Source organism: Physeter macrocephalus, chromosome 11 (assembly GCF_002837175.3).
Source record: "Physeter macrocephalus isolate SW-GA chromosome 11, ASM283717v5, whole genome shotgun sequence".
In the NCBI taxonomy this organism is placed as follows: domain Eukaryota; kingdom Metazoa; phylum Chordata; class Mammalia; order Artiodactyla; family Physeteridae; genus Physeter; species Physeter macrocephalus.
Genome location: NC_041224.1, coordinates 36,031,945 through 36,046,489, shown reverse-complemented (window position 1 = coordinate 36,046,489; position 14,545 = coordinate 36,031,945). Strand labels below are relative to the sequence as shown.

At 47.6% G+C, this 14,545-nt stretch overlaps 1 protein-coding gene across 11 annotated transcripts in view; it reads left to right on the top strand.

Annotated features, from left to right (window-relative positions):
• PCSK6 (proprotein convertase subtilisin/kexin type 6) overlaps positions 1-14,545 on the top strand; it is a 213,189-nt gene that overhangs the window by 70,473 nt on the left and 128,171 nt on the right. For all 11 annotated transcript variants that reach the window (XM_055087867.1, XM_055087866.1, XM_055087865.1 and 8 more), the window contains 4 exons: positions 4,625-4,735; positions 5,260-5,403; positions 6,862-6,938; positions 9,422-9,510. In XM_055087867.1, the coding sequence (XP_054943842.1) occupies positions 4,625-4,735; positions 5,260-5,403; positions 6,862-6,938; positions 9,422-9,510 (421 nt within the window). The remainder of the gene's footprint in view (positions 1-4,624; positions 4,736-5,259; positions 5,404-6,861; positions 6,939-9,421; positions 9,511-14,545) is intronic.

The window sequence follows — 14,545 nt, the reverse complement described above, 5'->3', positions numbered from 1 at the left end:
ACTAAGAGTTCACATGCTGCAACTAAAAAGATCCCACATGTCACAACGAAGATCCTGCACGAAATAATTTTTAAAAATAAAATTTTGAAAAAAAAATAAAATAAAATAAAATAAAATTTTGGGTAAGAGCTGCTGCCTTGAGTCCCACCCCCACCCCAGTGCTTTTCCTGCAGCTTCAGCCCATCCTCTGGGGGCCTCCGGATCTTCCGTTTAGCAGGACAGCCTCATGGATTCTCAAAACATTTAAAATCTCAACCCTGATCAAGGCTGTGATTTAAACCTGTATCAGTCTCCCAGGGCGGCTGTAACAAATGACCAACAACTGGGTGGCTTAAAACAACAGAAATGTGTTGTCTCATAGTCTGGAGTCCACAAGTCTGAAGCTAAGGTGTCAGCAGGGCAGTGGGCCCTCTGAGTGCTCTCAGGGAGCATCCTTCCTTGCCTCTTCCAGCTCCTGGTGGTTCCAGATGCTCCTCAGCTTGTGGAATCTGTCTTCACAAGGCCTCCTCCTCCTGTGTCTCAACCTCCCTTTGCCTGTCCTTTGTAAGGACACTTGTCATTGGATTTAGGGCACAGCATGACCACATCGCCAGAGCCTTAACTTAATTACATGTGCAAAGACCCTTTTCCCAAGTGAGGCCACATTCACTGGTTCTGGGTGAATGTACCTTTTGGGAGGCCACCAGTCAACTCTCTACGAAACCTAAAGAGAGTGATGTGGAATGAGCAGGGCCTTTCTTCTCAGCGATATTTCCCCTTCCTTCACTCCAGTGATCTGAAGGCTTTGCAGAGTGATCGGTTCTCTTCCTAAGAAGGCTGGGGACCCACCATAAGAGCTCAGCTCTTACCACGCACGCTTAGTCACAATGTGTATTTTAATGTGCCCCAGGCCCACTCATTTGCAGGCTTACCTGGGTTTAGGACTTACCTTCCAAGTATATTCCTATGGCCTTGAAAGGCAGACAGTGTGTACCGCTGTCTGTCCCCTGCCTTTTTCACCAAGAGAAGGTCTGAACACTTCCTCTAGGAGCTCTGAGGGATCTGATGAGCAGAGCACGAGCAAAGCTACAGTGTAAAGTGACAGCCGGGCAGACTGCCAGCAAGATATGATGACTTTCCTTTTGCACTACCCCTCTTAGGGGAGGAAGAGTACTGCCAATTCTTCTGAGCATCTCAGGTTGCTTTTCCTCATAGAGATAATCACCGGAAGAACATCACAGTCAGGCCCCCTCCCAGCCTGACTCTCCCCATCACCACCAGCTCACCGCTTGTATTCCTTCCTCTGCAATTTTTTGGAATAGCTTCAGAAGGACAGGTGTTAACTCTTCTCTAAATGATAGAATTCGCCTGTGAAGCCATGTGGTCCTGGACTTTTGTTTGTTGGAAGTTTTTAAATCACAGTTTCAATTTCACTACTTGTGATTGGTCAGTTCCAGCTCACCGTTTGTTTGCGAGCTCTGCGGAAGAATCAATTCCACGAGTGAAACGACCTTAGGGATCCTGAACTGTGTGTTCCTTTGTCATAAAGAGCATCACTGTTCATGATGAGGGTACCCCTTGGAAAAGCTAAAGTTTCAGGCACTTGGATTTGGGTCATCAGCACCCCTGACCTTCCCGGAGAGGCCAGCTGGCTCTGGGTTCCAACCTGAGGGGCCCCTGAAGCAGAGCTCTGGGTCTGAGCTGGAGGGTGGGAGGGGGCCTTAGTCCTGGATGGGAACCAGGGGTATTTACACTCATACTCATGTTCCCAGAACCTAGTGTCGGACACACAGTGAGACTCAGTGCAGCTTTGGTGAGCGAATAAGGGACCATGGGGGCCGTGCTCTCCAGAGAAATCAGGGCAAATCTGGAAAATGCCAGGATGATGGGATTCAGGAGCCCCCACCCTTTCCTGGAGTTGGGTGAGAAGGCTGGAGCCTGGAGAAAGGAGATGGGGAGCAGGCTCTGTCCAAGTGACTGCTGGCTGCGTCACCCTCTGTGACTGGGAGGTCACCTGTGAATCCATCTCCACAGACCTGGCAAGTAATTTGTTATATCCAGTTCCATTGGCCTACAGTGCCTGGCTGTCTCTCAGAGTCTTACAATGACCTGTCTCAGGGGAGAGGGCTGCCCCGGGACCACGCCACAAGGAGAGCCTCCAGCTCTGCCACGGGCTCTGGGTCATCACAGCCCACCCTCAGAACTGTGTGTTAAGTTGGGTTCTTACCCAGAGCCCAGGAACGATTGGAGACCAGGTGCCCTCACTCTTTTATCCCACTAGGGGATTGTTTTGTGACTTCTGGCAACATGCTTTCCCATGTCACCTGCCTGATTCGGGGGAGTCACCCACTCAGGCTTGGAAGAGGAGGGTTCACCTCCTCTGTGACAGGAAGTAAAGCCTGGTGGGCACCACAGTTGGAAGGCGCTGTTGCTGGTAAGATGGGTAGTGAGTCAGCCAGGCAAGGTGGACGGGAGCATCCTGGGAGCTTGGAGCTGTCAGTAGCTTGCCGACCACTGTACTTTACAACAGGTTGCCTAGCAGGTTAGGAAATACAGTCTTAGGTTTTTTTATACTGATTAAAAGCTTTCTGGTTCAGGCAGTAATATATGAGGAAGTTGCAAAATGCCATCAGAGGGTGTTATGAGCAAAATATCTCACTGTACAGTTTTATTTTCCATGGAGGTATCTCTCAGTGGCAACTATAAATGATCCAGGACTTGGACCTGTGCTTGTTTTCAGCGCCTAATCCAAATTGTTTGTGAGCTCTTTGTGGCATTTCTCAGGAAGCTGATCTACTGGTGTTTTGTAGACAAGTCACATTGGTGGGGGGACAGGCTGTGATATTTCTTTCTAAGCATTTTGTCCTGGTGACCAACAATGCCTTGAGATCAGTCGTCACCCTTAGATGTGAATGAGGCTGTCCTCTCCTCCCTCAGGACCATGTGGGGAGGTCGAGGCTGAGCGGTCTGAGGGGAGCAGCTTGACCCTCGGACTTTGTGCCTTCATTCCCCTGGGGTCACCAGCCTTGGCCTGGCCTCCAGGTCATCCAGGGTCCCCCATCATCACCCTCCCAGAGGCTCCATCCTCCTCCTTCTCCTCCTCCTCCCCTTCAACTTCTCTGCCCTGGGCCACCTGTTGCCTTCTTGGAGCCTGCATCACACCCTGCGCTGTGTGGTGGGAGCCCCTGACTGGAGCACAAACTTCTGAGAGCAGGGCCTGGTGCCCCCATCCTGCCCATCTCAGCCCCCTGTGCAGAGCTGAGACCCAGCGGGAGGTGTACTGAATCAGGGGGCCCATAGCAGCAGGACCAAGAAAATGTTTCGGTTCAGGGCACAGGGATTCAGGTCCCACATCTTTTAAAAGTGAAAAAACTCAAGACTTTCCTGGTGGCGCAGTGGTTAAGAATCTGCCTGCCAACGCAGGGGACACAGGTTCGAGCCCTGGTCTGGGAAGATCCCGCATGCCGTGGAGCAACTAAGCCCGTGTACCACAGCTACTGAGCCTGCGCTCTAGAGCCCGCAAGCCACAACTACTGAGTCCGTGTGCCACAACTACTGAAGCCCGCACGCCTAGAGCCTGTGCTCCGCAACAAGAGAAGCCACCGCAATGAGAAGCCCATGCACTGAAAGGAAGAGTAGCCCTTGCTCGCCGCAACTGGAGAAAGCCCGAGCGCAACAACGAAGACCCAACACAGCCAATAAATAAATAAATAAATTTTAAAATAAATAGGTAAATAAATAAAAGTGAAAAAACTCTTCCACCTTGAAAAACTCTTACACACACACATACACACATGTGAGGATAATACAGCCATGTGCCAAGCAGTGCTGTGCATGCTTTATATGCCAGTTTACATGCCAGTGCTCCCTCATGACAAGCCACATGATGCCCATCATACAGATGAGGCCAGGGAGGCTAACTGACTGCTCTGAGTCACACAGCTGGTGAGTGTGGGGCTGGCTTTTGAATCCAGGCAGCCAGGCTCCTGGATTCCTGCTCTTAAATAACATTTATCCTGCCTCTCAAGCTTTTTTCCTTGGTTGTGAAGGCAGATCATGCCGATTGAAAGAAGTTTATAAAACCCTTAAAATAATTTTAAAATTTTAGTTGAATAATAGTGTCACCGTCAAGGAATTGCTGCTATTAATAGTTTGCTGTATCCCTTTCTATGTTTTTTTCTGTACATGTTTTGGTACCATGTTTGCAGAAGCTGCTAAAAATGCCAATATATGGATTAACATAATTAGCCGTATCCTCCCTGTAAAACATTTTACTTCCAACTCCTGATCACCATTTGACCTGTTTCTCCCCTCTCTTCACTCTTTTCATACCCTTGCATGTATTTCTTTTTAATTAGGGACAAGGGTCACCAGAGAATCTATTGGCAACTTCACAAGGTCTTTTTTTTTTTTAGTAGAATCATTTCAAACTCTATGAGTGATCTTATTCCCTCCCCTACAGACCCAGACTAGTTCTTATCTTTCAAATATGGTCACTTGAAGTGCTCCTTGGAATTTACCATCCAAGACATCTAATAGACACAGATATTCATGGAAAAGGACAGCTGGAGCACCTACGAGGAGGCCACGTGAAACCAGAAGATAGTTTTTAAAACAAAAAGTAACTGCATTTCTCCCCTGGTAGGTGAAATGGCTCCAACAACAAGAAGTTAAACGCAGGGTGAAGAGACAGGTGCGAAGTGACCCTCAGGCCCTTTACTTCAACGACCCCATTTGGTCCAACATGTGGTATATGGTGAGTAGGGCGTGGGCCTCTCTGTCCCTGGAGCGTTTGCAGTGCCGTGTTTCTGAGGCGGGTCAGTTTCCCCCAACAAAGCTAAATTCTCATGACAGCTCCAAACAGACACACTTCATCTGAGTGTAAAACTCCTCTTTTAATGCTGTGACGTGCAAGCTTTCTTGTGAAGTTTTTAAAATTATGTGAAAGTCCAAGGGGAGGGGCTCTTTGAGCAGGGGAGCGATTGGCTTCACGGTGTATGAGTCACTACATGGTGAGTAGTGAACAGAGCCCCTGAAGGGTGGTGGGTGTCCTGGGAAAGTGATAGACAGATTGCCGGGGCAGAAAAAGCAGTAGAGCCTCCACGTGGACCCTTCCCAGAAATGGGTGGTAGAAAGAGGGTTCTGCTCTATCAGGCACAGGAAAGCATTTTCTGTGTATTCCCTTATGAGCATAGGAGCACCTCTGCTGGGTTTGCGGGTCTGTGGGTCTGTGTCAGCTGTGTCTGTGCTGGGGGTGCTTTGTGTCTTCTGTGCCTGCAGCATTGTGGCGACAAGAACAGTCGCTGCCGATCAGAAATGAATGTCCAGGCGGCGTGGAAGCGGGGCTACACGGGAAAAAACGTGGTGGTCACCATCCTGGATGATGGCATAGAGCGGAATCACCCCGACCTGGCCCCAAACTATGTAAGTCAAGCCTTAAAACTGGCAACTGGCATGCAGAGACATTCAGCTGCACGGGTTGTTAAACAAGGACACATTTATAAAACGATAAGGTGCCTACCCCTCCCTATATCAGACAATACAGAAAACCGAGCTGGGTGGGCTGGTGAACCCAGCTCCCCTGCTACCCGGAGCCAGGGGTTCGCAGAGGGATTCGTTCACACGTTAGAGGATTCACATGTACTTCTGGGAACGGGTCCTAAGAAACTCAGAAACGTGTGCATGGAGGTGGTCATCAGATCAACATCAGCGACGTGAGAAATGGCAGGGTTAAGATGTGGGCTTAGGACCCAAACTGCTGGGGCTTCTGTCCTGGCTCTGTGGCTTATTAACTCTGAGGCCCCGGGCAAGTTGCTTGACTTCTCTGTGCCTCAGTGTCACCATCTGTAAAATGGGGTTAGTAACAGGACTACTACCTCCTCAGGTAATTGTGAGTATTAAATGGCTTCATAAATGTAAGGAAGAGAGCCCAGCACATAGTAAATGTGAGAAAGGTATTTAGTATTCTGAGGTACCTGGGGTACAGTGTTGTTTTAATTTCTGCTGTACAGAAAAGTGATTCAGTTATGCATATATATATATATATATATATATATTCTTTTTCATGTTCTTTTCCATTATGGTTTATCACAGGATATTGAATATAGTTCCCTGTGCCATACAGTAGGACCTTGTTGCTTATCCATCCTATACATACTAGTTTGCAAAAGATGACAGTTTTGAAGTCAACAATCTGGAGAGCTTTTATAATGTGTTTTAAAAGGTTAGGATATTACACGAATACTATGATTATAAGTATATACACAAAAACATACATATTAAAAATATAAGATGAAGTAAATTCTGACACTTGCTGCCACATGGATGAACCTTTATCTGATGCATGCTACCACATGGATCAGCCACATCGATGAAGACATTGTCTAGGTCACAAAAGGACAAACACTGTATGCTTTCACTTACGTGAGGTCCCTAGAGGAGTCGAATTCATAGAGACAGAAAGTAGATGCTGGGTGCCAGGGGCTGGGGGGTGGGATGGGGAGTTAGTGTTTCATGGGGACAGAGTTATAGTTTTGCAAGATGAAAAGCGTTCTGTGGATGGATGGTGGTGATGGCTGCCCAGCAGTGTGAATGTACTTAAAGCCATTGAACTGTGCACTTAAAAATGTTTAGGGTGGTAAATTTTGTTATGTGTATTTCCCACCATAATATATATACATACATATATATATATATATATACACACACACAAAATTATATATATATATATGTATATATATATATATATAAAATTACAGTTAAAGTAAGGGAGTACCAAGCATGCGTTTTTCTCTGTTTCCAATTGAGGCGTAAAAACAATTTAAAACGGGGCTGTGATATGCCGGGCCATTTCTCTTCGGTCACGAGGGTTTCATTTCTTAGGATTCCTATGCGAGCTATGACGTCAACGGAAACGATTACGACCCGTCTCCGCGATATGATGCCAGCAATGAGAATAAGTATGTCACTTGGTCACTTGGCCGGCCCCTCCTTGCTTCCCTTTCCGTCTCCCTGCAGTCACTGTTGAGCTGTCCCACAGTGGGGATCCTGGAACTGTGACGGGCCAGAGGCACCTCTCCGACTGCCTGGCCGGGTCTGGGGCTGAGCCAGGAGCCAGCCCCACGCAGCCCTTCAGGCACAAGCCAGCCTCGGTGGATTCGACCCCTTCCTAAGGGGCGTCACCCCTGCTGGTCAGCTAGCAGTGGATGTTGGACCAGCATCGTTCCTGTTCGAAACACTGTTGGAATATTTGAAAAGAGTAACCCTTAAATCTTGCGGTCTCCATGGCCGGCTGTGTTCAGACCACCGTGCATGGGTCAATATCCGAGCCTTTTTGAGTCTGTCTGTGACCTCATGAGGGAGGTGGCAGGAGAGTGAATGATGCTGGGTAAATCGGGGCCCAGATCCTGGGCCTGGCTGTGTGCCTCTGTGCAGGCTGGGTGATGTCTCGTGGCCTGAGGCTCCCCATGCCCCAGGGTTGTGGGTGGGAGTCCGGGTGATGGGTGAGGGACACACACCGAGGGTGTTCAGTCAGTGACACTTGTGATCGTCACTTTGCAAATGAAGGCGGGAGGTCTGGAGAGATCAGGTGACTTGGCTCCGTCGGTGGCAGCCCTGGGGGTGATGTCCACTTTCCCCAGCCCAGCCCTGGAGCTCTTTTGCTGTGTCCTGCCTGTCGTTTCTCTGTCAGCATGCCCCATGCCCCGAGCTCTTCCCATTCTTCCAAAAATATTTAGAGAAGAACAGAAGCCCTTTCTTTCTTCTCCACTGTTTTTTTTTGGTTTTGTTTTGTTTTGTTTCTAAATTTAATTTTATTTGTTTTAGTTGTGCTGGGTCTTAGCTGCGGCTCACCAGCTCCTTTAGTTGAGGCATGTGTGCTCCTTAGTTGTGGCTGGCGGGCTCCTCAGTTGTAGCATGTGAACTCTTAGTTGCGCCATGCGTGTGAGATCTTAGTTCCCTGACCAGGGATCGAACCCACGTCCCCTGCATTGGAAGGCAGATTCTTTTTTTTTTTTTTTTTTTTTTTGTGGTATGCGGGCCTTCCTCTGTTGTGGCCTCTCCCGTTGCGGAGCACAGGCTCCGGACGCGCAGGCTCAGCGGCCATGGCTCACGGGCCCAGCCGCTCCGCGGCATGTGGGATCCTCCCAGACCGGGTCGCGAACCCGGTTCCCCTGCATCGGCAGGCGGACGCGCAACCACTGCGCCACCAGGGAAGTCCTGGAAGGCAGATTCTTAACCACTGCGCCACCAGGGAAGTCCCTTTCTTTTTCACTGTTGACACGACACTTGCCAAGGTGTGTTTTCGTCCATAATATTTTAGGTTGTGGTTGATTTGATTCTGGGGTTCAAATCCTGGTGCCCACGTGGTGCTGTGCAGGGAGGCTCGGCCGGCGGACACGGTCAACACAATGGACCACGGCGCTCCGGGGAGCCTGCAAAGGCCCCAGCCTCACGTCCCCAGGTGCCCTTCCCACTCAGCGGCCAGCATGCCAGGGGTGCAGGGCGCCTGGTCTCCCAGCCCCGAGTGCAGGGAGCCAGGAGGGATAATCCAGACACTGCACAGTGATCCATGAAGGGCAGGATTGAATGCTGAGTGGGATGGTGGGCTGCGTGACTTGGGAGCAGCCCTGGCTGTGGGCGCACGAGGTCCAGAGGACAGAGGGCTGCCTCCCCGGGCCTAATGCATGAGCCCTGGACTAGTTTCGAAGGTGGTTTTAAAGTTGAATCAGTGATTCTGATCTCCTGTGGACTCTTCTCAAAGATGTGCTCCTTAAACTTGCTGGTATTTTTTGGCTTCTGCTGGAGGAACTGACCCAATGCAGCATGTTGCAGAACGGGGTCATTACCCGAGGGGAGCGATCTGTTTTTCAGGTGGCCTCTTCCTAGTCCGTCCACTGCTGCTGAGTGTGCCATTTCGAGCTTTCTTCCTTGGCTCCTGCTGCAATGGCCGTGGAAAGGGTGGGGGGGCTGCTCGAGGTGAGCATGGGGTGGGAGGAGGGGGACACAAGGGAACACAGGTTCTAGGTTCTCATTTGTTCTTACTTCAGCTCGGCAGCCAGGCAGGCGTCTATACTGTGTTGTCAGTTGCGGGGACACAGAGCTTGGGAGGAGGGATGCTTGGGCCCCTGGCGCCGGAGCAGGAGACTCAGCCTGATGGGGGAGCATCGTGTCTGCAGGGCGGCGGGAAGGCCTTGCCAGCCTACAGGGCGCAGGGCAGGGGTGGGGAACGGGACGGTCCAGGGCCATGCAAAAGCCCACTTGATGCCCCTCCCGGAGCAGCCGTCAGAGGGAGGGGGGCGATGGGAAGGGATGTGGGGAAAAGGCTTCAGCATCCTCCCCGGGCTTAGGGATAATGACTCTTCTTGCAGGAGAGCTGAGCAGGGCACTGAACCCACTGCAAGGTGCTGGCGGAGTCCTAACTTCGTTTTTTCCTTTGCCTCAGACACGGTACTCGCTGTGCGGGAGAGGTCGCCGCTTCAGCCAACAACTCTTACTGCATCGTGGGCATCGCGTACAATGCAAAAATCGGAGGTAAGGCCCAGGAGTGTGCTGCCCGGGGGCTCGGGCCTGGGGCAGGGGTTCTGGACGTGTCCCTCCTGCGAGTCTCAGCAGTTGCACTTCCGTTGGCCTCGGTGGCCGAGTCGGACCCTGGGCCTGACCTCACGCTGCCAGGGGCCTGGAGGCGGAGGTGTTGCTCACTGGTTTGCCTGAAATGCCTCCGCGGTCCTGTGGGTCTGGCTGCTGACTCACCGCTGTCAAGCAGACCAGTCCTAAGAGGCCGCGTGGGTCCCCTCCTGCTGCCCATCCTGCCCTTCCTCTGACTCTCCCAGCAGGGTTTACGGTTTTCACCCGGGACGAAGGCCTTTCCTTGGCCCCAACTCCCGCTTGAGCATTGTAGCCCACTGCTCCTGCCCCATCCCTCGGCTTTAGCCAGACAACATTTGTCATAGTGTCCCCCAGAGATGCCTGGTCTCCCCTGTTTATGATGGGCTGGTAACATTTGCCTCACCCCAAAAACCTCTCCCCGCCACTCCGTTCTGCTCAGTCCACCCATGACTTATGGCCTCTCATGCCCTCTCTGCTCCATGGAGTGCTCCCCAAATCCAGGTGTCCCCCCTTGTCTTGTTTACTGAGGGAGGTCAGCCTTCCAGGTCCCTTTAAGGAGCACACCTGACCCTGGGTGTCTCTGGCTCTGTAGTTTGGTTTCTCCATTTGTGAGTCAAGCTTCTCTTGTTAGGATGGGGCTTTAGAGCGAAGAATCACACGTCTTCCTCGCCCCCCGCCCCTGCCCCTGCCCCTGCCCCCGCCCCCTGAGCCTGGCAGATTGACAACTCAGACTGGCAGACAGTCAGTCAGTAAGTCCTCTGCAGCGCCTCGTAGGTGCGCATCACTGAGCTGGCACTGAGCAGGTGTGGCCGGGGCATGAATTGTCCTCGACCATCCACATGGCCTTGGGGCACTGGCTTTCAGTTTGGAGGTGCTCACACGCACGCTGATGACCATGCTGGGATGCCTTCCTGGGCTGTGGCCTTCTCTGCTGCTTTGCCTTTGTGGAGGTGGTTATAGCTCCCTCAGCTCTACTACGAGCAGCACAAGGTGGAGAACTCTGGGTCACGCAGTCTTTGGGGAATTTCTTGAGTTTTGAAAATAGGGTCCCCAGCTTTCACTTATTTAGGATGCTCTGCCTGCCCTTTCCCTTGGAAACCTTTGAAGTGGCTGGAATTTAACCAGCCATCATTAACCACCAAGGGCGTGTCCTGCAGAACAGATCAGGAGACTGTCACCTGGCCTCACTCCTTTGTGGATAGTTCTTTTACGTTGAGATGTGTAAGTTCTCCTTGGAGCTCTTGATGAGTGAAGACCCACGAAAAGTCTCCCTGGCCGACCTGGGTACCAGTTCCATTCCCACCACCCACTGGCTCTGTGTCCTTGGACAACGGGTATAAACTGTCTGTGACACGGGGTTGGGTTTGCAATGGAGACAGTGTGGGCTTGAGGTTGGCATTGACCCAGGGAACCTGTAACAGCCACGTCTCCAAGGCTGCTGCACACAGCTGTAGCCTCTCCATACAGGCAGCCTCACCTCTTCCTGCCCCTCCCTCCAAGCCCACCCCTGGACAGGGAAGCCTTCAGGCACCCCTAACATAGCTTCTCTCTCCACATGTTGACACAGAGCAGGGAATTTCTCTGAGATGCCCCTGGTGTGACCATGAGCTCTACCTTTTTATATCTTTTTTATTTTTAAAGTTGTTGTTCAAGAGATTAAAATGGATATCCTAATTTATTCCAATCTATGTGGAATTAATATTATACCACTTCATGTATAGTATATAAACCTAAAACATTATTTGAGTTCACGCTCACTGTCGTTCTTTATGCCGTTGTTTTTGTGTTTTACTTCATATATTATAAACCCAATGTTTATTCTTATTTAAACAGTTGGCTTTAAAATACTTATGGAAAGAAATATACTTACCTACGTATTTATCAGTCCCAGTGCTCTTCCTTATTTTCTAGCTTCATATTTCTTCTGACTGGTTTCAATTTTTCTTCAGCCTGAGAATTTCTTTTAGTATTTTAGTATTTCTTTACATGTAGGTATGCTGGCGAGAAGTCATCTCAGCTTTTAGGTGAAATTTATCTAAATTTCATCTTCATTTTTGAAAACAATTTTGCTGAACATAGAATTCTAGGCTGACATGTTTTTCTTTCAGCCCTTTAAAGATGCTATTCCATTGTCTCTGGCATCCATTGTTTCTGATGGTGAGTCAGTTGTCATACTTATTGTTGTTCCCCTTTATGTAATGTGATTTGTTCCTCTGGCTACTTTTATATTTTTTTTCTATCTGTGCTTTTGTCTGTGACTATAATGTCCCTTGGTGTAATTTCTTTCATATTGATCCAGCTTGGGGTTAGCTGTGCTTCCTCCTGGGTTATTATTCTTATTACTTTTTTTCTAAATCAAATTTGGAAAAATTTCTGTCAGTATTTTTTGCAATCCTGTTTCCTCTCTTTTCTCTTTGGGCACCAATTATACTTGTTAGATTGCTTGATATACCTCACAGATTGAGGCTGTGTTCATTTTTTAAAATCTTTTTTTCTCTGTGTGCTTCAAATTTGATAATTTGTTTTGCACTGTCTTCTTCAGGTTCACTAATCCTTTCTTTTGTTGTGTCCAATCTGTTGTTGATTCCACCCAATGAATTTTTTTTCTTTTTTCTTTTCTACTCAGATATTGTGCTTTTCTGTTCTATGACGTCCATTTGGCTTTTTTTTTTTTTTAATATTTCCAAATCTTTCCTTACACTTCCCTTGTCTTCACCCATTATACCTATACTTTACTTTGGACTCTTTAACATACTTATGAGTTATTTTATAGTCTTTTATACTAACTCCAATACCTAAGTCATTTGTGGGTATGTTTCTTTTTTTTTTTCCTGTGGAATGCCTTCTTCACTTTTCTTTTTTAACTTCTTTATTGGAGTATAATTGCTTTACAGTGTTGTGTTAGTTTCTGCTGTATAACAGGCTGAATCAGCTACATGCATATCTATATCCCCATATCCCCTCCCTCTTGTGTCTCCCTCCCACGCTCCTTATCCCACCCCTCTAGGTGGTTGCAAAGCACCAAGCTTATCTCCCTGTGCAGGGCAGCTGCTTCCCACTAGCTATCTATTGTATATTTGGTAGTGTATATATGTCAGTGCTAGTCTCTACTTCGTCCCAACTTACCCTTCCCCCTCCCTGTGTCCTAAAGTCCATTTTTACGTCTGTGTCTTTATTCCTGTCCTGCCCCTAGGTTCATCAGAACCTTTTTTTTTTAAGATTCCATATATATCTGTTAGCATATGGTATTTCTTTTTCTCTCTTTGACTTACTTCATTCTGTATGACAGACTCTAGATCCATCCACCTCACTACAAATAACTTAATTTCATTTGTTTTTATGGCTGAGTAATATTCCATTGTATATATGTGCCACATCTTTATCCATTCATCTGTTGATGGACACTTAGGTTGCTTCCATGTCCTGGCTATCGTAAATAGAGCTGCAATGAACATTTTGGTACATGACTCTTTTTGAATTATGGTTTTCTCAGGGTATATGCCCAGTAGTGGGATTGCGGGGTCGTATGGTAGTTCTATTTTTAGTTTTTTAAGGAACCTCCATACTGTTCTCCATAGTGGCTTTATCAATTTACATTCCCACCAACAGTGCAAGAAGGTTCCCTTTTCTCTGCACTTTCACCAGCATTTATTGTTTGTAGATTTTTTGATGATGGCCATTCTGACCAGTGTGAAGTGAAACCTCATATAAATTTTGGATATTAATCCTTTGTCAGTTGCTTCATTTGCAACTATTTTCTCCCATTCTGAGGGTTGTCTTTTGGTCTTGTTTATGGTATCCTTTGCTGTGCAAAAGCTTTTAAGTTTCATTAGGTCCCATTTGTTTATTTTTGTTTTTATTTCCATTTCTCTAGGAGGTGGGTCAAAAAGGATCTTGCTGTGATTTATGTCATAGAGTGTTCTGCCTATGTTTTGCTCTAAGAGTTTTATACTATCTGGCCTCACATTTAGGTCTCTAATCCCTTCTGAGTTTATTTTTGTGTATGGTGTTAGGAAGTGTTCTAATTTCATTCTTTTACATGTAGCTGTCCAGTTTTCCCAGCACCACTTATTGAAGAGGCTGTCTTTTCTCCACTGTATATCCTTCCCTCCTTTATCAAAGATAAGGTGACCATATGTGCGTGGGTTTATCTCTGGGCTTTCTATCCTGTTCCATTGATCTATATTTCTGTTTTTGTGCCAGTACCATACTGTCTTGATTACTGTAGCCTTGTAGTATAATCTGAAGTCAGGGAGCCTGATTCCTCCAGCTCCATTTTTCGTTCTCAAGATTGCTTTGGCTATTCGGGGTCTTTTGTGTTTCCATACAAATTGTGAAATTTTTTGTTCTACTTCTGTGAAAAATGCCAGTGGTAGTTTGATAGGGATTGCATTGAATCTGTAGATTGCTTTGGGTAGTAGAGTCATTTTCACAATGTTGATTCTTCCAATCCAAGAACATGGTATATCTCTCCACCTATTTGTATCATCTTTAATTTCTTTCATCAGTGTCTTATAATTTTCTGCATACAGGTCTTTTGTCTCCTTAAGTAGGTTTATTCCTAGATATTTTATTCTTTTTGTTGCAATGGTAAATGGGAGTGTTTTCTTAATTTCACTCTCAGATTTTTCATCATTAGTGTATAAGAATGCCAGAGATTTCTGTGCATTAATTTTGTATCCTGCTACTTTACCAAATTCATTGATTAGCTCTAGTAGTTTCCTGGTAGCCTCCTTAGGATTCTCTATGTATAGTATCATGTCATCTGCAAACAGTGACAGCTTTACTTCTTCTTTTCCTATTTGGATTCCTTTTATTTCTTTTTCTTCTCTGATTGCTGTGGCTAGAACTTCCAAAACTATGTTGAATAAGAGTGGTGAGAGTGGGCAACCTTGTCTTGTTCCTGATCTTAGTGGAAATGCTTTCAGTTTTTCACCATTGAGAACAATGCTGGCTGTAG